General features: G+C 43.4%; 1 protein-coding gene across 1 annotated transcript; it reads left to right on the forward strand.

Moving 5' to 3' along the window:
- Positions 1-863: 863 nt before the first annotated feature.
- Positions 864-12,353, forward strand: sall1a (spalt-like transcription factor 1a; the record flags this gene model as incomplete). Its single annotated transcript, XM_079283367.1, has 3 exons — positions 864-936; positions 6,355-9,746; positions 10,834-12,353. 3 exons carry the CDS (start codon positions 864-866, stop codon positions 11,272-11,274), a joined length of 3,906 nt encoding a protein of 1,301 aa, XP_079139493.1. The 3' UTR covers positions 11,275-12,353.
- Positions 12,354-23,573: the final 11,220 nt, after the last annotated feature.

Consider the following 23,573-nt stretch of genomic DNA (forward strand, 5'->3'; position numbering starts at 1 on the left):
GCCGGGCTCCACTTTTTTCCCCAGTGCTGCACGGGCCCTCAAAGTTTGTTTATTCGCGGAATGCAGTGTGTGATGAAAACGTGTTAGTGAGTAACCCCCCTTTTCGACTAATAATAATCAAATGAAACTGATTGGGACGTCGGAACACACTGTGGACTTTTGGGAACGCGTACTGATGCCATTTACGCACGGAACATGCTCGCGCCTCACTGCGCTTTAACGCACCGGGAGCCTCGATTGAAACTCTTCAGAGAGTAGGTGTCGGTGTGCAACACAACAAGAGCTGAATTACAACGACCTCAACGCAAGAGCGGAGGACGGACTACGGAGTTGTTGGGAGAAGAAAGTTGTTTGGCGATCGCGGAGGTTTGAGTTGCGAGCGTCCAGCCACTCCGCATCTACAGGAGGGGAAAACGACCAGAGAAACTGTGATCGCTGCTTGATCAATGTGAAAGATTGAAAGATACTGTCGCAGGCATTGACTCGAGACGCTGACATTCCCCTGTAGTAGTCAAGATAAGCTTTGACTTGGCTAACAGAAGGGGTTAAACCGTATCTAAAGGGAGTTTGGAAAAGCCAGCCTTTCTTCCCCATACGGATCAACTCATTGGGTGGGAGCTGAGAGAGAGACAAGAGTCCCCAGCAAATCAGGAGCTAATTGATTAAAGAGACTTCATTTGAATAGGAGGGGGGCTGGCGAGGTGCCAATCGCCTTTCAAAGAAGCCCCCGTATGATTAATCGCAGAGCATTATTGATAATCATAACGGGGCACATGCGCGGTGGATGGGCTCGATTTACGTAATTTTTGAGAAGGTTTTGTAGTAATTTTTTTTATTCTTTGCTTGCTGATGTGCCAGCCAGCATGTCGCGGAGGAAACAAGCGAAGCCGCAACACTTCCAATCCGACCCTCATCTGCCTTTATCGGAGCACAATGGTGAGTCCACGTAACCTAACCCTCCTTTTATCCAAGCACCATGAATATCTCACTTTTTGGGGCTGTTTTGTTTGTCTGACGGTTCAAGTTAATACTTTGAATTTAACTTCATACTGTTGTTGTTTATTTGTTTGCAAGTAAAGAAAGTCTACTACTTTTTCAAAAAAACGTAATGTTTAGGATTTCCTGACATTTACTTTATTCCAGTTCAAATGGGAATTTAGACTGCTTTATTATTACATGCTAAAATAATATTATACTATTTATATATTTATTTAAAAAAAAGTAAACGATAGTAAGGACATTAGCTGTTCCTCTTCATGTTAACGCTGCGTGTGTTTTCTAAAAGTTTCAAAACTTTTTTTAATCTGCTTCAGCTATACATCGTGTTTTAAACTGGAGTTGAAACTCAGCTGTAATGAGCTTTAGTTTCGGGCTTCTTGCGAGGCTTCGCTGCGTTCAGCGGTCGGTCTCGGTGCCTCGAGATGGACCACCCGGTCTCTCCTGCCGGGACTCCTAACTTTTCCTGGGTCCCCGGACATAGACATTTCCCCTATCCGCGTGTGTTTCTGTCCCCCGCTGTAAAGTCGCACACTGTTTCCTGACCTTTTATGAAAAATCAGTGTCAGTGAGTCATTGCCTGTTTGCACACCAGCGTGCTTTATTCCTAAAAGTTAGATGAAAGGAGGACAAACTGCTCAAAAGAGCGCAGATGAACACGCATCCTAGAAATAACCCACCGGTTCATCGCTTATACCTTTTAGTCAAATAGCAGAAGTGAAGTCTTAACACACACACTCTCTCACAAACGCATTGTATTTCTGTTTTATTACAAAATAATTCATAGTTTTCTCAACTACATTAAACATTGATGAATACGGTTGTTATTGATCTTCTTCACTGACTTGAGAGACGCGTACATCTAAATATTATCCGTCGCCTGCTGTGAAAAATATGACGATGTGAAATATTTGTTCGCAAAGTGAAATACTCTCTTTCAACGGTGCTGTTATGTGTAATCAGTCTGGCTGGAAAGTGGCATTTAGAACTGGAAAGGTCTCTGTACGTAAATGGAGCTTAGGGTTAGTCCAGCAATATCCAGTCAAGCTGTAATTAAATGTAAATTGTTAGATTTTAGTTGAAAAGACATGGTACCAGAAGAAAAACTTCAGCAAAACTGCGGCATGGCATGGTTGTAGGATAAAGGTTAATAACAGCTGCATTTCGTAACAGGACGTTGCGTTGTAACGTGTATTTTTGTTGACCGACTTTTTGACTTTTCTATCAAATTACTCATTAACAAGAAAATTAAATGTATTTATTTTTCTGGATTTCAAAAAAATGGTCTTAATTTAAATTGAAGGTTATCTTTGGTCTGCAATGCAGTACATTCGAATTGTACTGCTCAACATTCACATTTTTTCATATTTTACAAATTATTTGACGACAAAAAAAAGACATGCCTTAAATATAACATGAAACAATACAATATTTTTGGTGTAGGCTAGACCTGTTGGATAAGGCCTATAAATGAAATACATGCAATGTAAATACTCTCAAAGCTACCTTGTGTTTAGTACTGCCTGAAAAGCATGTGCAGGTCATTTGAAATAAACACTTGCTTCTTTCAGGAGAAAGTCATGTAGAGAAGGTATTTGCAGCTCATTTCACGTGATTGTTGGGAACCTGCTGATTAAGGCAAAACGTAGTTATTTTCGGAGGGCTGTTTTGTTCTGCATCTTCCTTTAAATCTAATAAACTTAGTGAAGAGTTACTTTTGTCACTAACTCTGGCAGACTGCAGAATGCAAATTCCCTAATTATGTCCGATTCTATGCTACATGTTAAAATTGTTGCAAGTGTCTTGTGTTTGTAATTATAAGGGTATGGACATGTTGTCTTTTGGTTTTGGGGGTATTTAGCTGAGTGCTCCAAGCAAGTGTGCTGTGATGTGTCTTCTGGAGAGTTGTGGTAGTCGGAAGTGAAAACAGAAAGTCATTGTATTTGTAGCTGAATATCAGTGATGCTGAGGGCCGGAGTTACTGGGAGGTCGGACTGAGAGCCACAGAGGGTGGGATGTTGAGCTGTTTTAACCTTTGCCAGTGTCCCTCTGTGTGGAGGTGATGTGAGTTCAGGGCCCAGTGTGTTCCTCACTACCTCGCCATTGACCCTGCTGATCGGAGCTGCAGGCGGCCCAGCGAGGCCTCGGCTTTCCATTTTAAGTGCGTGTGTGTGTGAGGCCTTATCAATGTTGTGACCATCCCCTTTTGCCCTATCAGAGTGGCCCCCCTAGAGGGGAGATTGGCAGGGCAGCTCACTTTGCACTGTGGTTGCCTGCAAACTGAGAGTGCGGTTGCTTGTCATTTTGCCAGTGTTTATGTGGTGTGAGTCTAGCTGTAGACTGAAGGACTTTCTTTGCGTTTTTTTTGTTTTTCTCCCTCCCCTTGAGCTTTAAGCATGTCACCGGGGCAGAGCTTCTTAGATTTGAGTCTTGTCCTAGACCACGGCAGCTTTAGTGGAACCCCATCTAGTGTTCAGTGGGATGAGTCCTGAGTGCTGGAGACGATGAGAGCAGAAAACCTCCTGAAGTTACTACAAGTGTCAAGAGGCTGACAGAGGCCCCCAGCGAAAAAATAATGTAGGATCTCTCAAAGCTCTCCGTTAACTTTTTCAACTAATCCTCGCTTTCTTGTCTCTCATATTCAGACTTTGGTCAGTCTCTTTGAGTCTCTGTCCTCTGCTCTTTGTCTCTCCTGACGCCCTTTAGCCCTGCGCACTGCTTACATTGTGCTTTTGATAGAGATTCTATGGAAGTTTTACAGACTCCATCTTTATACCAGCTTGACTTTATCTTAATTTTAATTGGAAGTTAATCCTTGCTATTTGGGGAATTAAGCCTAATGCTAGCATCTGCGTTGTTTGCTATTCTGGTTTTATGTGGACAGTGGATTTGTACACATGCATTGATTTATTTTTGATAATTCTTTTGTCATCATGTAAAGTCAAATATAATAGGGCACTGTCAAAAAAGCAGATCTGTAGGCGTGTATGCGTTTAAGTTAATTCAATATTATTTGTATGTTTTGCAGCCAAAAGTATTGCTTTTTTCTTCTCAAACATTTCAAATTGAAGATAGAGTTGGTGAAGAGGAGACTGTCTTCTGATGCATCGAATCATTTTGATGAATGTTTTGCTCCAGTTCCTAAATTAGCAAAATAGAAATTCACATATAATTTTATGCATGAATATAATCTGTTGTATCTTTAAATTTTCTGTAATTTTCTAAAATTACATATTGTAGAGATAGTTTTATTGTTGTTATTTGTTTTCATTTGCATGTTAAATATTGAATTATTTAGAATCTTTTAAATTGTAGAATTTTTAAAAATGCGCACTGCATAAAATATTATGGCAATTATTTTAATAAAAGAAACACACTTATGCCCTTTCTATGTGCATTAGTGATATGATGAATTAATTGAATTACTTCACCATTTCTCAAATCGTGTATGTATCGTGCGGTTTTTTTCTTCTCATGTTCTGCTTTGATTTTAGCATGCACACACATATTTTGTTTATTCATTAACTCTGCATCTTCCAGAAGTTTGTTAGAAAAGTAGAAAAGTTTTTTTGAATTCTTTTTTTGCACGGTTCCTTTTCTCGTCCCACTCTGTCATACTATTAGATTGTCTTCACACTAATTTGTGTACAGTCAACTTTGAGAAAAGGAAAGGGTGTTTATTTAATCCTCACATTTCTCACACTAAAAATCAAACACGTTTTTTCAAAATTAGCGCCTGGGGTGTAGGTAGACGGTGGGTGGAAGGGGGGATTTAACATGAAAAGTTATCATTAAAGTTGAGTCTTCCCTGTTTGCATGGTTTGGTGGTGTGAGGGCCAGGGTTTACTGTCATGGCAACTTTGCGTTATCTGATGTCTCTGAGCAGAGAAACATTGAGGGAGATAATCCCTGAATTAAACAGGATCTGCTTTGAGTCGACTGAGATGAGCAGGGCCAGGCTGTGCCGACGATCCCCGCCGCTCCCATGCTGCGCGAACAATGGGAAGGCATCCTGTCTCTCTGTGGGGCAGGGCTGCACTTCTCTGGGTTTCATTTGCAAATGAATTCTTGCCGCTGATGAAAGTGTTGAGGGGCCAGAGCCACAATGAAAGGGATTCATAGAGAAATACAACTTGTAAATCAACTTATATGTTAAACAGCAAGATTTTAGTGTGACAAAGAGGGAAAAGAATCAGGAAAGTCTGGAGCACAGCAGTGGCTTTGGGGGCAGGGTGACTTTTTGACTTTTCCCTCCCTGACTCGTCTTGTTTATCAAAATGGAAAATTCACAAACACTTTTCTCTGCTCATCTGAAAGGCGGCATTAAATTTGAATTTCCATGTGAGTGACAACAGAAGTTGCTGTGTCTGTTTTGCAAGATCTGTGAACTGGTGTGTCCAGTTTCTCAGTTTCGGCAAGTTTGTGATTCATAGATTCTGAAGTATTGCCCCACTCTTAAGTTTGGACCAAGTCATTTATTTAAACAAATGTTGCTTTTGTCCCAGAAGAACTTACTGATGAGTGTTTGTCGTATGATTACGAATGTATTGGCTTACGTTTATTCAAACTAAAGTCTGGTGACTTTTAAAAATGAAATGTATTTTTCTTACTTTTCATTGGATTGCAAACATTTCAACCATGACAAATAACTTAATATCATACGTACTGAATAAGTCGCCTTTTACTTTCGCTCTCATTTTTTCCTCTTTTGTTTTGCTTGTTGTGTTTAGTGTCGGCACGTAACAGCCTAGACACCCCAGGCTCTGTTGTTCATGCCTCACTGTGACTGCTGCCTGAGTGGATACAAATTAGTTTAGTGACATAGATAACCTGTCCAAGATGCCCATAGTTGGCTGAAAATGAGCAAAGTTGACAGCAAATTGAAAGTCTAATAAGTCCTTCAAATGCTTGATTTGAGCCTAGTGGACAAGTCGACTTTGAAGGGCATGGAATATAGGAAATCAATGCCTTTCTATGCAATTTCATTAAGACCCAATGTCCTCACTTCACTTGATTCTATATTTTGATGGATTATCTGGAGAAAATGATTACCTTTGGTCAGGCTGATGAAACCCAGATGTACATCTTCAAAGATCACTTTTAAGCAATATTTGAGTAGTTCCCATTGATTTTGCATCCCTCTTATCGTGTTTCAGAGGCCACTGCATTGAATAAGACCTTTTCTCATTTCTGTTGGCTTATTGTTGCCTTTCGATCGTTGTTTTTGTGAAAGCATCAGAGGGATAAGTGTAAAACTGATTAACTTAAGATTAACAACAATGGAATTTGAGGAGATAAAGCTGCTTCTTCAGCTGCAAAACATTTCTAATCACTAATCCTCTGTTTCCTCTTTTTCAGGGGACACAGAACTTTGCTCAGAGGACCCCCCCTGCAAGGACTCAGACGCCCACGTCTGTAGCAGATGTTGTGCTGAGTTCTTTGAACTATCAGATCTTGAGGAACACCAGAAAAATTGCACTAAGAATCAGTTAGTTCTGATAGTGAATGAAAACCGTGTCTCCCCCACCGGAACTTTCTCACCTGAGTCTCCTCCCCATAATCCTGATGACCAGATGAATGACACAGCTAATAACACTGATCAAACAGAGTGCAATGACCTTTTGGAGCCTGACACTCTTGACAAAGACGAAGCCATGGACGTGGACGTTTCCGGAATGAGCAGTAGTCATGAAGAGGAAGGCAGTCACACAGAGAGCGGGAGCCCCCTCAACACAGTCAGCAACCATGGTGGCAGGAGCACCTCTGGCCCTGCACTAGGTACTTCAGCTATCTCTGCGCCTCTACCTCAGCTCAGAAACCTGACTGAACTGGGAAGCTTCTCTATGATCAACAGCAATGTTATAATTGAAAATCTGCAGAGCACCAAAGTGGCTGTGGCCCAATTCTCCCAAGAGGCCCGTAACACAGGGGGCCCCAGGGTGGCAGTGCCAGCCCTTATGGAGCAGCTCCTCACCCTGCAACAGCAACAGATCCACCAGTTGCAGCTTATCGAGCAGATTCGCCATCAGATACTGCTACTGGCCTCCCAGTCCCCAGAACTGCAGGTGCCCCCAGCTTCTGCTCCAGGCACAATGGGGCCTGCTGCCAGCCCACTGACCACACTCAGCTCACATCTTTCCCAACAGCTGGCTGCAGCCGCAGGCCTAGCTCAGAACCTGGCTAGTCAGTCAGCCAGTATTAACAGCCTAAAGCAGCTGGCTGCAGCAGCACAGCTACCTCAGTCCAACTCAAGCAGCAGTGAGACATCTCAGAGCATTAGCACACTGGGGCCATCAACAGTCAATACCCAATCCTCTGACAAGAGGCCGAATCATATGAGTAGTCTCCACTCTCAGCTCAGCAACTCCCCCCTCACTAAGTCATCCACGCCAGCATTTGGAATGGGTAGCCTGTTAAGCTCTGCAGTGAATCCCCTTCTACCTCAGCCCCCACCTGGAAACCCCATATTTTCCAGCTCTTTGTCCAGTATTGGCACCACCGTAGAGGACCTCAACTCTTTAGCAGCTTTGGCCCAGCAGAGGAAAGGCAAGCCGCCAAATGTCACTTCATTTGAACACAAGAGCAGCTCTGATGAGGCTTTCTTCAAGCATAAGTGCAGGTTTTGTGGCAAGGTGTTTGGGAGTGACAGTGCCTTGCAAATCCACCTGCGCTCTCACACTGGCGAGAGACCATACAAATGTAATATATGTGGCAACCGCTTCTCCACCCGCGGTAACCTGAAGGTGCATTTCCAGCGTCATAAAGAAAAATACCCACACGTCCAGATGAACCCCTACCCTGTTCCAGAGCATTTAGACAACATACCAACAAGCACCGGCATTCCATATGGCATGTCTATGCCCCCTGAGAAACCTGTCACCAGCTGGCTGGACAGCAAACCAGTTTTGCCCACACTGACTTCCTCAGTCGGCATGCTGCTGCCACCAACCATGCCGAGCTTGCCCCATTTCATCAAAAAGGAAGATCATTCAATAGCCATAACTAGCCCTTCTTTTACAAAGAGTGCCTCGGGCACTGCTGAGCCTTCAGCTAAAAGTAATGACGGAGTGTATGAAGAGGGTGAAGGTGCAACTCTGCCTACCTCAAATGGGAGAACTGAAGAAGGCAGCTACTCCTCAGGCTTCATGACAAATGTGAGTTCTGCCTCAGAGAGCACTGCTGACTACACAACATCTAACAGCCCGCCCATGATGACCAACCCACTCATGCCTCTTATGTCTGATCAGTTCACGGCTAAGTTCCCCTTTGGAGGCATCCTGGATCCTCTCCAGGGGTCAGAGACCTCCAAGCTACAGCAGCTTGTGGAGAACATTGACAGAAAGGTGGCAGACCCAAACGAATGCGTCATCTGCCACCGGGTGTTGAGCTGCCAAAGTGCTCTGAAAATGCACTATCGCACTCACACTGGGGAAAGGCCCTTTAAGTGTAAAATCTGTGGCAGAGCGTTTACCACCAAGGGAAATCTTAAGACCCACTACAGCGTCCATAGGGCCATGCCTCCTCTGAGAGTCCAACACTCCTGCCCCATTTGTCAGAAGAAGTTCACAAATGCTGTGGTTCTACAGCAACACATTCGCATGCACATGGGTGGACACATCCCCAACACCCCTCTGCCAGAGAGTTATCCAGAGTCCATGGTCTCTGACACTGGCTCATTTGATGAGGGAAACATTGATGATCTGGACAACTTCTCTGATGACAACTTTGAAGGAATGGAGGAGGGCCCAGACACACCCAGGTCAGCGGATGTCTCCCATGACAGTCTATGTAACTCCCCAGCCCCCCTTGAAATGGTTAGCCTGGAGGAGCAAGAGAGAAATGGACGAGAGAATGTCCACAATAATGAAACAGAGGAGCTACAAGTCATACAAATGAGGGCTATGGCAAATGGCTTCATTGAGGGAGATTGCTTTACAAATGACTCCTCGTCTCTAGGAGGGGATGTTGAAAGCCAAAGCGCCGGGAGTCCAGCTGTGTCAGAATCTACCTCCTCCATGCAGGCGCCATCCCCCACTAGCATGCAGCCACAACCACGCAAATCCCCTAGCCTCGAAGAAAGGCACCAGAGGGCCTTATCCTTGGAGCACACCACTGCAAGCCTCTTGCACTCTCACCCCTCCAACATTGGAGCACTGGACCTGACATCTGTCAATCCCTCAAAAGATCCCTTAGGCATGTTATTCCCCTTCCGTGAGCGTAGCATCATCAAGAACACATCCTGTGACATCTGTGGGAAGACCTTCGCGTGTCAGAGTGCCTTGGACATTCACTATCGAAGCCATACCAAAGAACGACCATTTATTTGCACGGCCTGTAACAGGGGCTTCTCCACCAAGGGCAACCTCAAGCAGCACATGCTAACCCATCAAATGCGAGATCTGCCCTCACAACTCTTTGAGCCGTCAAACACCAGCCTGTCCTCCAGCCCAACCCCTTCCCTCCTCTCTGTAGGTTCTCTTAATAAACCAGAGGTCAATGGCTTCTTCCATAGCCTCCACCAAGAAATCAAGGAAATGCCCTCTGGCATGGTCACATCATCTGCCTCCACTTCCCCAGTGCTTTCTGCTGCTCCGCCACGCAGGACTCCCAAGCAACACTACTGCAACGCCTGTGGGAAGTGTTTCTCCTCCTCCAGTGCTCTGCAGATCCACGAGAGAACCCACACAGGGGAGAAACCCTTTGCCTGCAGTATCTGTGGCCGGGCCTTCACCACCAAAGGAAACCTCAAGGTAAATGTCGAAAGATCCAGAAAACTGTTGACCTACCCAAAAGTTTGTGCGTGAGAACGTTGATGAAAAATGAGTCTCAGAGCTCCTATTTAGTTTTATAATGTGTGTGAGTGCACTAGGCATCAAGAGGTGATAATGCTGTATAATTAATGAAAGGAACAGCTCTCTGAGAAAAGAAGTTACCTTATAATGGAAAGGCTGAATCATGCAACTAATATGATTACTGGGTAGGAATTCCAGAATGTAATCAGCTAAGAATGATTCAGTGCACATAATTAATTATCAGAGGCAATCATTGTGCACTGGGTCAGTCAGTAGTTTTCCACATCAGATTCTGGGAAAACTGTCTTAACTGACTTAAATCACCAAGAAAAGGATCCTGCTCAATAATCTACAGAAACTTGGGAGAATTATGTGAATTTAGTGATGTGAAACTTGGGAGAATTACTTTTTAGCATGTCTAGCCGTAATCCCTAGAGAGGAATTTGGGATACATGTTAAGATTTAGCTCTGGCTTTTGGTTGAAGATGGTTTTATACAGAGATATCTACATTTTATTGATCCATCAAAGTACACAGAAAAGTCTCTTAAATTGTTTGTAGGAGGTTGTACAAAAATAGCTAAAATACAATCATTCTAATGTACCTTTGGAGGATTATGAAGCAGGAGAAAAAATCCTTGTCTCTGTCATGTAAAGGGTTTTGGCAGAGGTGAAATGTCACATGCAATACTGGCCCGAGCAATGAAACTGGACAGTGTAATTTAACCCCGAGCCTCGTGGTCCCCTTGTGAGATGAGCAAATTAAGGTTTAGATTAAACAGCATGTATCAGTCTTGCCAAAAATAGATGTTTACACCATGCTGTTACCTCTTACAGCATAAGCAACTAACTGGTCTGCTGCACACAGGGTTTGAAGCTATTTTAATATGGAGTCGAGCATTATTATTATTTTTTCCATTGCATCATCTCATGTGCAGCTCTTGTGGCCAAGTTTGTAAACATCACTAATTTTCATCCCTCTCATTGCTCTGTCTCCCTCCTCCCTCCCTTTTATTCCCCTTCTCCCCCCGCTCTCTCTCTCTGTAGGTCCACATGGGCACGCACATGTGGAACAGCGCTCCCGCCAGACGTGGGCGCAGGCTCTCCGTGGATGGGCCAATGGCTTTCCTGGGTGCAAACTCACTCAAGTTTCCTGAGATCTTCCAGAAGGACATGGCATCAAGGGCAAGCAACGGGGACCCGACCAGTTTCTGGAACCAGTATGCTGCAGCCTTCTCCAACGGCCTGGCAATGAAGACGAATGAAATCTCTGTCATCCAGAATGGAGGCCTCCCACCCATGTCAGGTGGTATGATGAATGGGGGTCGCTCTCCCATTGGCGGCCTGACCGGCAGCCTAGACAAGCTGCACAGCATGGAGCCCAATGCTGCTCTTGCTGGGTTGGAGAAAATGGCCAACACAGAGAATGGGGCCCACTTCCGGTTCACGCGCTTCATGGAGGACAATAAAGAAATTGTCACCAGTTAGAGTGAATGTCCTCAGTTGTGCACAGAGACATGAAGATGCCTGAAGGCATACTGTACACATAGACAAACAGAAGAAGAGAAAGAAAGAGAACAAGACAGGGACAAAATCAACTGAACTGCTTTGCTCGCCATTGAATCTTTACGAATATGAGTGTGAAGACAAGTTGCTTTTTTTGTACAATGTACATGTTATAGTTTTACGGAGCTTATTTATTAGTGATTATAACCTTGCTTGAAACCAAGTGGAAGCATTAACAGTTAGGTTTTTGTTTGTTTTAAAGCCAGAATGGGTATGTATGGGTGCTTAAAAAATGTGCTTTTGAAACTTAGAATATCTGGGTAGATAACCTTACCTTGGCATTAAGTTATTTTCTGTCTGTAGTAGTTATAACCGAACTGTCGATGTTCATGTGATGCATTAGCCCTGTAATAAGCAAACAGACTTGCTGTAAATAATGTACACTGATCTTCTGTAGATGGTCTAACATCTGTGTGTTCATGCCCCCCTCCCTTCATCCAAGCAAAACAATGAAATTCAGGCAAGGGACTAAATTATGTGGTAGTTCCTTTCTTTCCAATTTATATTTACCGTTATTTTATTTAAAGACGACAAAACATTGAAGTTAGCTACATTTCAAGGGTTTCTTTCGTGTTAACTTTTGTTGTTACCGTTTCTGTGTATTGTACTTTGTACTTTTTATTTCCTTCCATATTTTTCCCCTCAATTTCTTTTGTTTGTTGCTCGTATTTTGGTATTGTTGAAAGCAAGACAGAAGGGAACATTCGGTGCGGCCCATTTCCTGGCTTTTGGAACTGAGACAGCCAATCAAATGAGCAGGATTCTCCTTCAGTTTCTCAGCTGGATTTCCACGTTGCTGCTATGTCCCAGCATCCTCACTGACATCAAGTGCAAAGTGTTGAAGCTTCTGTAAATATGTTCAGACGTGGAAATAAAAACTCCCTCGTAAGAAAATGTACATAAAGCTCACACAAGAGAAGTCCATCGCGGCCAGGGGACAAAATGATAGTGTTTTTATAAATATAAATATATATTAGGTTTGACAACCTTCGGACTGTTACATGCACTTTCTTGGAAAGTTGGAAGATCTTTATGGGTCCAGTTTCTCTACACTTTAATACCTACTAACAACTAAGATACTGTAATTCTTTACTCTAATAATCAAATACATCAGTTTTCCAAAAGAAACATTGTACGTGTGTGTGTGATTTTATTCCCATCTTTATTTATCATACCATACTGGCAATTGTTTTTCACGCATCAAACGTTGACAATCATTTGAAAGAAGAGCAGATATGAAAATAAAATAAAAACATTTTTTGTCTTTGAACAATGTGTGATTCGGGCCGCCGCGCTGCTTGTGCAACTCAGTTTAGTTTCACTGACAAGCAGCAGCAGCAAGAACGGGGGCTTGGATTCAGTTGATGGTGTGAGCTTCCCTGCTCTTTGATTTAAAATGATCGCAGTTTTAACCTCATCATTTCCGCTGCCAATCCCCGATGTCGCCGATGAATTGCTCATCATCGGAACAAAGTAGATTCGGGGCTTTTTTACGCGGAAAGGAAAAAGGTTCAGTTCTGCCACTTATTTATGCACGTTCACTACATCGCAATAAAAAAAAATGTCTCAGCTGAAAAAACATGTTGTTTAGTCTGCAGGCGGAATTCAAGCAGACACAGTCCTTTTTCACTTTTGGAAAATGAACTTTTCCGTGAAGAATGCGACGATCTATCTATTTGCCATAAAGCCAAAAGAAGTTGACAAAACGATCACACGGTAATCCGGATAAAGCCTTTGACTGCTTTGAAGGCATTTTGCCGTGCTTTTTTTTTCATTCAAACCGAATTTTTTCCCCTTTTGTATTTCAACAGCTGCATTTAATTTAACAGATCGTTGCACATCCTGAAATACAGGATCTGTTCATTTCTGCTCAGCATCCTCGGAGCTCTTCACGAAGCCGAAATCCCCAATATTTACGTTTTGTATTTCAAGACGTCGAAGCTAAATGATCCTTGCCCACAGTGCCGGTTTTCTTTTCAACGGTCACATCTGTTCCCCTAAGCTCTGTTTGTGCAGCACATCGGCTTCCTGAGAGATTCCTTCAAAGGACAGAGAGAAAAATAAAGCTGCTCCACCTTGTTACTGTTCTGTTAATTATGACAAATACTCAGTTCATATTTACAACTTTTACTTCCACTTATATTTAATAGTCTGCGTTTTTTCCTGCATTACTTATTATTATTTCCAAGGCGTTATTTCAAGTGTTTATTTTAATTAAAAATAATAGTAATATTTTGAAAAAGAAGCAAAAAAAAATGAATTCCAGCATACTGAAGATTCACAAAACTGCTAATAACCACCAAAGTGTTGCAGGACTTCTTCAGGCCTTGGCTCACAGAACCAAATAGCCCATATATATGTACATGTATGTGTATTGTTTTTTCTCTGTGGGCTACTAACAGGTGGGAAACAGAAATAAACAGGACTAAATACATGCTTTATCTCTGCGTGACTAGTCCCACCACTAAGCACGGACTGGGCCATCCCCTCTCGGTTCCTCGCTTTAGTATCGATTGAGCTGTGCAGTGTTACAGAAACACTTGAATCTCAGGTGGCAGGAATGTGTACAATTGATCTCTTCCACTGTGGCTCCCAGCAGTGGCTTTTTGCTCCACAACACAGAGCACCACAGGAAGAGCCCGGCGAACACACTGAAACACAATCGCTGCAGAGTAAGAAGGGCTGCCCCAGTCTGCTCCTGTTCACTGTCACAATTTACTGTTGTGCTGTGAGTCTCATCCACTGCTCTGCAGCTACACTGAGAATGTGCTTTCAGGGTGCAGAGAAAATACACTTCATATGATAAACACACTCATAGATGTTTTGCATCTGCACACAAACACACATATACATGTTTAGATGTATTCCGTAACATTTTATCTAATTCGTTTTTATTTTAGTGTTGGTTATTTTTTCTGCAGTCCGAAGCTAAATGGCTTGATGGCCTTTTGCTGCAGTGTCCGGAGAGGATGGGAACCAGCAGCAAAGAAACATTACTCTCTAGCTGTAAGCCACTCCTGTCCACTTACTGTACACTTGAAGGTTCATGACAAGCTTGGCCTTAAGGGCTGTATGCACAGCTGCCACATTGCAAAAATAAGATCATTAGTTTCCAGTGTAACTTAACTTTTACAACATGTCTACTTCATTCTCCTTTGTTTTGTCCAAATAGTTTTAATGGGTCGAATATTTTTGAACACATCTTGAACAAATATATATATTTTGAACAAATATATTGGAAATTCAAATGTTGAATTAAAGAAGAAAAAACCCTAAAAACTGGGCCTAAAATAGTTTTTACTCTGAATGAAATTTGTTGAGAAACAATTACGAGCTCTGCAACTGCTAGCACGTTTAGATGGGTCGAGTGCGTGTGTGTGTGTGTGTGTGTGTGTGTACGTGTGTATGTGAGTTCAGTCTAGTCAGCCAGTAGAAAGGGCAAAAGGAAAGAAAGTAAAAATGAAGGAAACCAACAAGTGAACTGCTTCTGGAATCATCAACAGCAGCATGATGGGCATTTAATTCAGGAGTGGAATCTGTTTCATACCTCATGTTTCTAACCTCCGCAGTGCTTCAGTGTGCAGGTCAGTTTCACGTGAAGCTGCACGGAGGCGATCTTCGGAAGCTGGAGACATCTTCTGCCTTGTGCTGTCAGCCCTCCTGAGTCGATACAAACCGTAGCCCGGGGCCCGGCCTGGACTCCCCACTGAGGTTCTGGCCCACTGCTGGGAGATCAAAGACCCGCGGAGAACAATGGTGAGCCTCATTTAGCCGGACCCGCTTCACTTTACCCCAGATGCACCGCCACACCTGCCCACGCTGTCAATCACATTCAGGTGATGGACCGGCTGAGAGGCCTTTACTTCCTGCAACAATACACTTCTCTGGTGCTTCACCGTCTAAATCAGCTCAAGTCCTAAAGTATGAAAATGTAATATGTGCTTCTCTCAGATCTTTTGTTTTTATTTGTGAAATGGCAGGCTTATGCCGCCTTTAACATCCCTAATATGGCCTGTAATTGTATTTTATTGTACAAAAAAGGAATTTTCATATTTGTATAAGCCTCACCCTAATTTGCGCTGTCATTTTTCCTCCAGCCATTTCATGCTGGTTTTATCTTCCTGTGGTTCTCGTCGTGCTTCCTGTGGAAAATGGATCCCGTCTGCGGCGTGTACACAGCTGGTTGGAAGACGAGAGCTCCAGATTGTAAGTACAAACATGGGGCAGGATTTTTCAGGCCTGTACAGTTATCACAGACGAGCAATCAAAGTCTTCGAAGAAACATCCATCCTGCTGAAAACCAGACGCTTATTTTTCTTCTTCATTCTGCTCCTGTTTGCTCTCCATTGAAGTTGTTCTTTGGTCTTATAAGATTGTCTTTGCATGGTTTATTTTTATGGCACAGCAATCTGGGGACTATCCAAATGTCAAGGTCATTTATCTTGCAGTTCGTCCGCTTCTTGGCTTTGTGTGGTGAGAAAGAGTCGAGGCACAGGCCCATATTGCATTTCATGACCTATTGTGTCAAATGATCACCCAGACAAACAGGTGGGAGCCCTAATGCGAGCTCCTCGTGGACCAGACTTACCAAACTCGAGGCTCCCTGGCCCATTCTTTAATAAGGCACTCATGCTTGCAGCCACAGTGCTCTGTTTCCCTCGTCGTCAGATGGGAACCTTCAGGGATGCTAATGAATGTACAGTGAGGGTTTGTCTCACGCACAGTGCTCCCGCTATCTGCTTCTCCCAGTTTATCATCACCACTGAAATTGCAGGCCCGTTTTACTGGGCTTTTACTACAAGGGGGACATTTAGCCCATTGTGATGCAAATTCTTTAAAATTTGATGTCTAGGGTTTGTTCTTTCAGGTCAGGATAGGTTTATGTGACTGGGTCTTTTGAGAGAGTACAAGCACCTTTTTTGTAATCACGGAAAAACCTGCAGTCAAAGGTTGTCCTCATTGCCCCTGAAGGCAAATTAAATTTAATGTGCATTTCCATTTTAAGATGAATCACGTTTCCTTGTTTTGTACAGTAGAATGGAGACAGATCGTCTTTCTTTGGTTTTAAAGAACAGCTTCGAGATTAAGTAGGCTGATTGTGGCCCTTTCACCATCAGAATTAAGGTTGGTAACCCTAGCCAGGGCTGTCTGCTCTGGGGCTGAAACACACACAGAGTTGGGGACACTGTCTGTTAATGCCATCTCACAGATTTAGTTTCCTCATCGCAATCTTACCTCGAGTCCCATAACCTATGAAGCACATTACACACTTATTCTTTCTCACAGTGTCAAAGCATGCTAGTGAGATGGAAAGATATTCTACGGCCGCAGAGATATTGATATTGAGCGTGAATATGGGGTGTCGGAGCGACTAGGAAGAAGCTTTTCAACCGCTTGTCAGGTGTGTTTGAGTCCATAGGTGCTCAGGAGAGATGTCTTGAGTTTATTGAATTTGTCATTTTCGGCCTGGGAGTGAAAAGGGCACCTGTGTGCTGCCGTAAGCCCCCACGCCAGGACCGCCACCCACATCACACGATGACAGCTGATGTGCACGGACAACCCTGAAGCTCGTTGGTTGGATTTTTATCGTTGTTTTTTTAAAGCAGTCCATCAGCCACATTATTCATCAGGGAAGCAGCTGAAAGGATATTTACTTTGTCAATTTTCTCATAAAAGCCTCCTCGGGCACAAAAAAGTCACCCTTGGTTACAGCAAGAACAACGTAGCTATATCAGAGGCAGGGTCAAATTGAAGACTGTTGTAGTTGTGGATACCGGCCACCCACATCAGTACTAGATCAAAGCAATGGCCTGCTACAGTGGCTGAATATTCAGTGACGTTATTGGAGTGTGATAGGTTCTTCTACTCAGCCACTGACTGTGGGAAAATGAGGAAGGTCTGATAGAGATTTTGCTCTGTTGTACTGTTTTTTATGGGATTTGGGGCGCTGTACAGTGTCAACAGGTCAAGATCACAGATCTACCACCCACTCCTTACTCACTTCTTCAGTCTAGGTCGATTTTCTCACTGGACATCTTGTTGTAGGCGGGAAGAAAATGGTTTCCTCTGTGAAATGTGTAATCAAATGTAAGATAAGAAATGTATTAGGTCATGGCAATTCCCACAATGTGCTGTTTGACATGGAAATGTGTGCATGTGTGTGTGTGTGTCTGCTGTGTGTATAACTCAGTTGCACCACCAGAGTTAGATGTTTGATTCCCACTGGGTCCGCCAGCGCTAAAACGGCGTCACTCATCGGATTAAAACATCCATTAAATGGCATATGTTATGATGACATGACTACACAATTTCATGCATGTGTAAGTGTGATTCATAATGTGCTGCTGTGCCTTTTTTTACATGCCTTCCTCATGCTCAGTTAAGTCCGTGCCACCTGTGATTAATAAGAGATATCCCAGATCCAGCAGGTTAATGTTTAATCAATCACCTGGGAGAGAAGCCTCTAAATGGCCTCGTTTAGTTTTAACCACTGCATCACATGAAATGCACAGAGATTTGTACGCAGACAAAACTCATTATTTTTGCTTTCAGCCAATGTTTATCAGTCCGTGGTGAGAATATTTTACGCCAGGCCGACATGCTTGTTTTCCTTTCGGGAAAAAAGTAAGAAAGGTTTCAGCTATCAAGAACAACGAAGGACTCAAATATCACAGAGCAACGTCAACATTTTCCAAATTCCAGCCCATATCAAAATGTTTTACAGCGACAGCGGTGATATTTTGTTTCCTTACCCCGATCCGCATATAAGTCATATTTGTAACACTTGCACTTACACTTACAATGCGCGTTTCCTTTCCGCTGTGAGCTGCTACTGTGTGACTTGGCTGAAGCCCTTGCGCTATGAAATCAACACCCCACTCAGCAATAATGCTCTCTGAGGCTTGGCCAGTTTACGAAATAATCGATCCAAATAAAAGCAGCAGATAAAATTGACTGACCCTCATATACTTAATTATTGCAGCTATTTGACCAAATAGCATTTTTCAGGATGCTGTGTGTCACAGGCCATCAATATTCCTTTAATCGCTGTTAGTTATTGCCCTACTTTGTTACTGCTGTGGATGGCCAGTCTCCAGTGGTCAGTCTGGCCCAGGGCAGTGAGGGAATGAGATGCTAAATGGTTGCGCAAACAATTTGATTATGCTGTTTAATTCCCGTCATATAGATCTGCCGGGCCTGCTGATGCACTCATTTCTGTAAGGCTGTACAGCAGAGTGCTGACCTGCCTACCTCACACCACCGGCCCTGAAAGAGCTGTTTTTTCCTCTGTGGCCTCTGGATCAATAGAGACTGCTCCCTGGGTATGGACCGTGTCTTCACCTTTTACCACTAACCTTTCGGCTCTTGTGTGATGGAGCACTGTTTAACATCCAGTCAAATGTTGAAAACTTCTGCCACGTTGCCTTTGTGGCCCAGTCCAGCAGGCCCTCAGTCCTAGCTGCATTAATTAAGGTGTTGTAATACAAGGAGAGTTGAGGGTTAACTCTCCCCATCGAAACAGACCAAGTGAAAAATGAGAAATGAGCAGGGCAAGCTCTCCGGCCCAGTTGCCCAGTTCCCGAAATTAACATTTCAATTCAAAACCAATAATAACGCATTGTGTCTGGAATGAATGAGTGCTGCTGCAAAGGGAAGGCGATACCTCCTGTTCCTGTGTCAATGAAAAAGCTCCTTCATCTTCTGCTAAAGGGCCCACACAGTCTGAGGTCAGCCAGTCAGCCTTGGTTACACTGCACAGGCATGCCTGGGTGGACGGCTCGAGCTTCCCGGTGCCTTTACAAAAGCCAGGAACTACAAAAAAACACACACACACACACACACACACACACGCATGCACATAGACATACACACACATACATTCACAGAAACACTCATGTCATGCTCCGCCTGTGGTTGATGGCTCTCAAGTACTGCCAAAGAGTACTTAGCACGTTGAAAGAAAAGTACATTTTGTGTTCTTCGAAATGAGTTACAGTAACTAATTGCGATATCATATGACAATGTCAGCCTCAGCAGCATGTTATCATTTGAAACATAACAATTGCATGCAGGTAAAAAATCTCTGCATCTCTTGCTTTTCCATCTGCTGGTCTGTTAGGGCTGCATTCATACAGTTGTGACACCTTATCTGCGAGATATTCAATCTAAAACATGTTATATCTTGAGTGTACATACTGTATGTCTCTGTTCATGTCAAACCCTCTGATATGCTCACTGACAGGAGATCTCAGGCAGTCAGAAGGGGCCACAAACAGACACACTGTGTTGGGGGGTTTGGGGCATCTTGGCTTTTGAAACGGGATTGGGAGCCAGGCTCAGTTGCTCTGCCAAGAAGGTGTCAGAGCCAACCTCTGCTACATGCTCCCCTCCATCAGAGAGCAGATTACCACTCTGGGAGGTGAGAGAGAGGGACACAGGGCAATCTCAAGAGAGCATTGTGGCTATTTCTACTGAGACTGAAGGAGTGCAAGAGCCTATCTGCTAGCTGTCTGCTCCAAGCGATGCAAGTTGTGTTAGTCTGAGTGATTCCTTACATGTACTGCACTGTCTGCAGGCTGGAGGCTTGTCTGGGTGGGTTCATCTTCCACAGCTGATGTTTCACTTTTTTTATGCTCGCGTTACGGGTGTTTTATGCTCAACACATTGGTTAGGGATGGTACCGTCAATAAAATCTCAAAAGTAAGAAAGACTTCCAGGAGCAGGCGAGACAAGAAAATGAGCATTAGTCTAGTTGATGAGGAGGATACTATAGCAATACTATGCTGGAATATACAACATTTAGTTAAGGTGTCAAAGAAATGTCTGTGTTTCCCCAGTGCTTCTTAACTGATCTAGCCAAAGAAGCTAAAACTACTGTTAAAACACCTGCAGCACAACCATTTATTAATTGGGAATCACTGAAATGTGATGCGGAATCCACATATGTTTGTTCTTTTTGTGATTGGCCTTATATTAGCCTTGAAAATGAAACCGATACATGAGTCCTTTAAGATAAAATACGATAGTAAAGACACCACGGTTGTGATTTTTATGTATGCGCATGAACTAGCTCAAACGTTGCGGCAGCGTCTTTCGGCTGGCAGCGATGACATCATTGCTCCCAGCGAAGAGGCCAGCTCCACCAATAAGGCGCTGCTGGGATCGCTGCCCGCTTAGGTTGTCAATGAGTCTGTCTTGATCTGAGGATTAGGCCAGTCGTTCCAATTACAGCCTGGTGCCTTGAGGTTTGTCAGGCATTGACACAGACGCCTGTCGATGGCCCCGTTGCATATTCCAGGACCCCGCTGAGTGACAGGCGCCAGCGCGCCAAGAGACGATGGCACACTGTGTGTGTGTGTGTGTGTGTGTGTGACATGTGTTGTACGTGCATACATGTATGTGCGTGTCTATCCTATATCATTAGTTTCTTATCCATGTCATAGCTCTCAGGTGAAAATGAACCTGTCCTGCTGTGTATATATACTATGTGTAGTGTGTGAGTGTCTCTTTTCCATGGCAAGGTTATTGACTCCTAATGACAGTCCATCCTACACACATTAAGGTGTTAAGAATGCAAGCATAAGACCGGTGATGTATCAGTTAATCATGTATCCTGTCTGGCGGTCTGTTACAAAGAGTATTGATAATTCAATGCAATACAGCAAAGAAAGAGGCACACTCTTGATCACTCTATGAACCTTTGGAAAACCAACCGTGAGACAACAACCAGCTTCCTCATAGTAGCGAAACAGCAAGAAAATGAAGGGAACCTCCACCGACCATAATGTACTCTTACATTGATACAATCACACTTCCAGGGATTTTGTGATCAAATACTTATTATTTATTATTATTCTTTTTATTTATTTTCTTCAACCTGCCTCGTCTATTCTCCTACATTAGGATGTATAGTATCGACGCTAGGTTTTCAGGACATAAACACAGTTGAAATTTGATCAAAATATGGGAAACAAATCTGTCACCACAAAGAGAAATGTGACAATCTCCCTGGAAAATAAGGATGGTATTTATATCTGTTCCTCTCTGCTATGGACTCCACCTGTGTGATTGCAAAACATCAGTGGAAATGTTAGATTGCACTGGTCATATCAACACCAAAACCTGATATTTGCTGTTGATGTTTTAGATTTACTGCCCAGACGGACTGCAGTTTCACTCGAGCTGCATTCATCTAAGTTTGAGGAATATGAAAAACACATCACCGTTTGTTTTTCAACTGCATTTTCTTCCTTACCTTTTGTATTACTTCTTGAAGCCAAAATTAAACAGAGACACTTTTAGCATGTAGCAGGTACACGGTAGGTGTACTTTCTGAGGAAAAACATTACTTCTGGTGTGTATCTACAGCTCAGCCATGAGTCACAGGGAGCAGGTTTGTGCTCTCTCAGAGCAGCACTCAGTAACTTGACATGGTTTGGCTGGATTCAGCCACCTCTCATCTGGTCATCTCTGCTAACTTAAACCCGCCTTGCTATACGCACACACACACACACACACACACACACACACACACACACACACACACACACACACACACACAAGCTTGTCGCCTGGGAGGCCAGCAGTGACTTTACACCCATAGGTGGGTCATGTGACACAGACTGCTGTGTTCCACGTTTGATACTTAATATTCACCACCTGGTGTTATTTACATGCCATTAAAGGAGAGATGGTCGCTGCCCCTCAGTGACTCTCTTTTTATCTGATTATCTGATTGATCTCTTTGTGTGTCCTGAACTAAAAATTGTATCACGTTAACGACTCGGAAATAACATCCTTGCTATATTTTTATAATTTCATAGCAGTTCTTCCCTCCATTTTTTCCGGGTGTAATGTTATCCGCAAGCGACGTTAGCAGGCTGTAATTAAATATGAATGGACTGCTGTTGGTTGCCCTGCCAGTTTGTTTGGTTGAGTGCTGGCCAGGGGAGGAAAGCTCATCAAATCAGTTGTGTTGGTGTCATTCTACACCCCGATAACACTCCATGACAGGGAATCTCGGTGGTCCTGTGTAAAAGGGGGCTGGGAATCACCTGTATTTAGAGTTAATGAATTTGAAATAACTCACAAGCTCGCGCTTTAATGAACGCTTGGTTGATGAAAAAAAAAGGGCCCCCCACTCCCTCTTGTCCCCGCATTGCATGAAAAACATTTTCAAATTGCATGCTGGCACAGACAATTCACTTATTCTGTGTAATTGGATGCTGACCAGGGTTAATATGTAGGGTGTCATTAAATGGAAATGTAGAGTTGTAAAGGGGGACTGTATGATACAGGGAGTCTTTTCTATAGAGCTGCCCCTATAGAGCTGATTGTGAGCGCCTTCTTCTAGCTGGCAGGGACCGTCTTTATTTGAGGCAACTCAAGCATGAATTCTGCAAGGGAAAGATTGGGGACAGTTATATTCACTTCTGTTTGTTGCCCAGTCGAATGAACTGACCTTTAAGATAAAGGGAATCTCTTGAGCAAGTCAGGTGAAGAAAGGGCCGCACAAATAGGGCAGATGTGGTGAAAGGAACTTTTTAAATTCGACAGTGAAGGAGGGCTGCTAGACCATGGATAGTTAAAAGACTGTTGTTTGCTGGTAACCCTGCTCTGCCACCATGACAATGCCACATGGGAGGAGGCACTCACTGTGGACGCTCCTTATTTTGATTCAAACAAGATTGAATACAATGGAATTACCTTTTTTTTTGTTTTTCTAATTTAATTTTTAACGCAACTGTTGACTGAAACTCCTGTGATCCTCCAGAAAATGATGTTGGTCTAGGGAATGCAGCAGAAGAATAATGCAGGGTAATCTAGAGACTGGTTAATTAAGTTGCTCCTTCAACCTCCATTCATGGGAAGGCCTGTAATTAGTCTTCCGAAAGCAAAGGTATTTTCTTCGGATGCGTCAATTTGAATTCCTCCTGACTCCAATGGAGAACGCTGAGCTTCTATGGCTTCACGAGAGGCATATAACCCGCCTTCTCCCAGTGATAGCAACACTGTAAAACTTAACCAAATGGTTAAATGTGTCCTGAAGAAGAACCATTAAAAGCAGAAGAATGTGGAAGTACAGTCAGTGATAAAAAACAACAAAATGAACCCTTTCGGTCGCAGCCCACTTTTTTGTTTTGCCTGGTTGTCTGGTGTCGGCTGGGCTGCGCCACGGCTCACCAGCTTTGCCACCTACAAAGAGGGCAGACTCTGGGCTG

The sequence above is a fragment of the Melanostigma gelatinosum genome (genome assembly GCF_949748355.1).
Source record: "Melanostigma gelatinosum genome assembly, chromosome: 2".
Lineage (NCBI taxonomy): Eukaryota > Metazoa > Chordata > Actinopteri > Perciformes > Zoarcidae > Melanostigma > Melanostigma gelatinosum.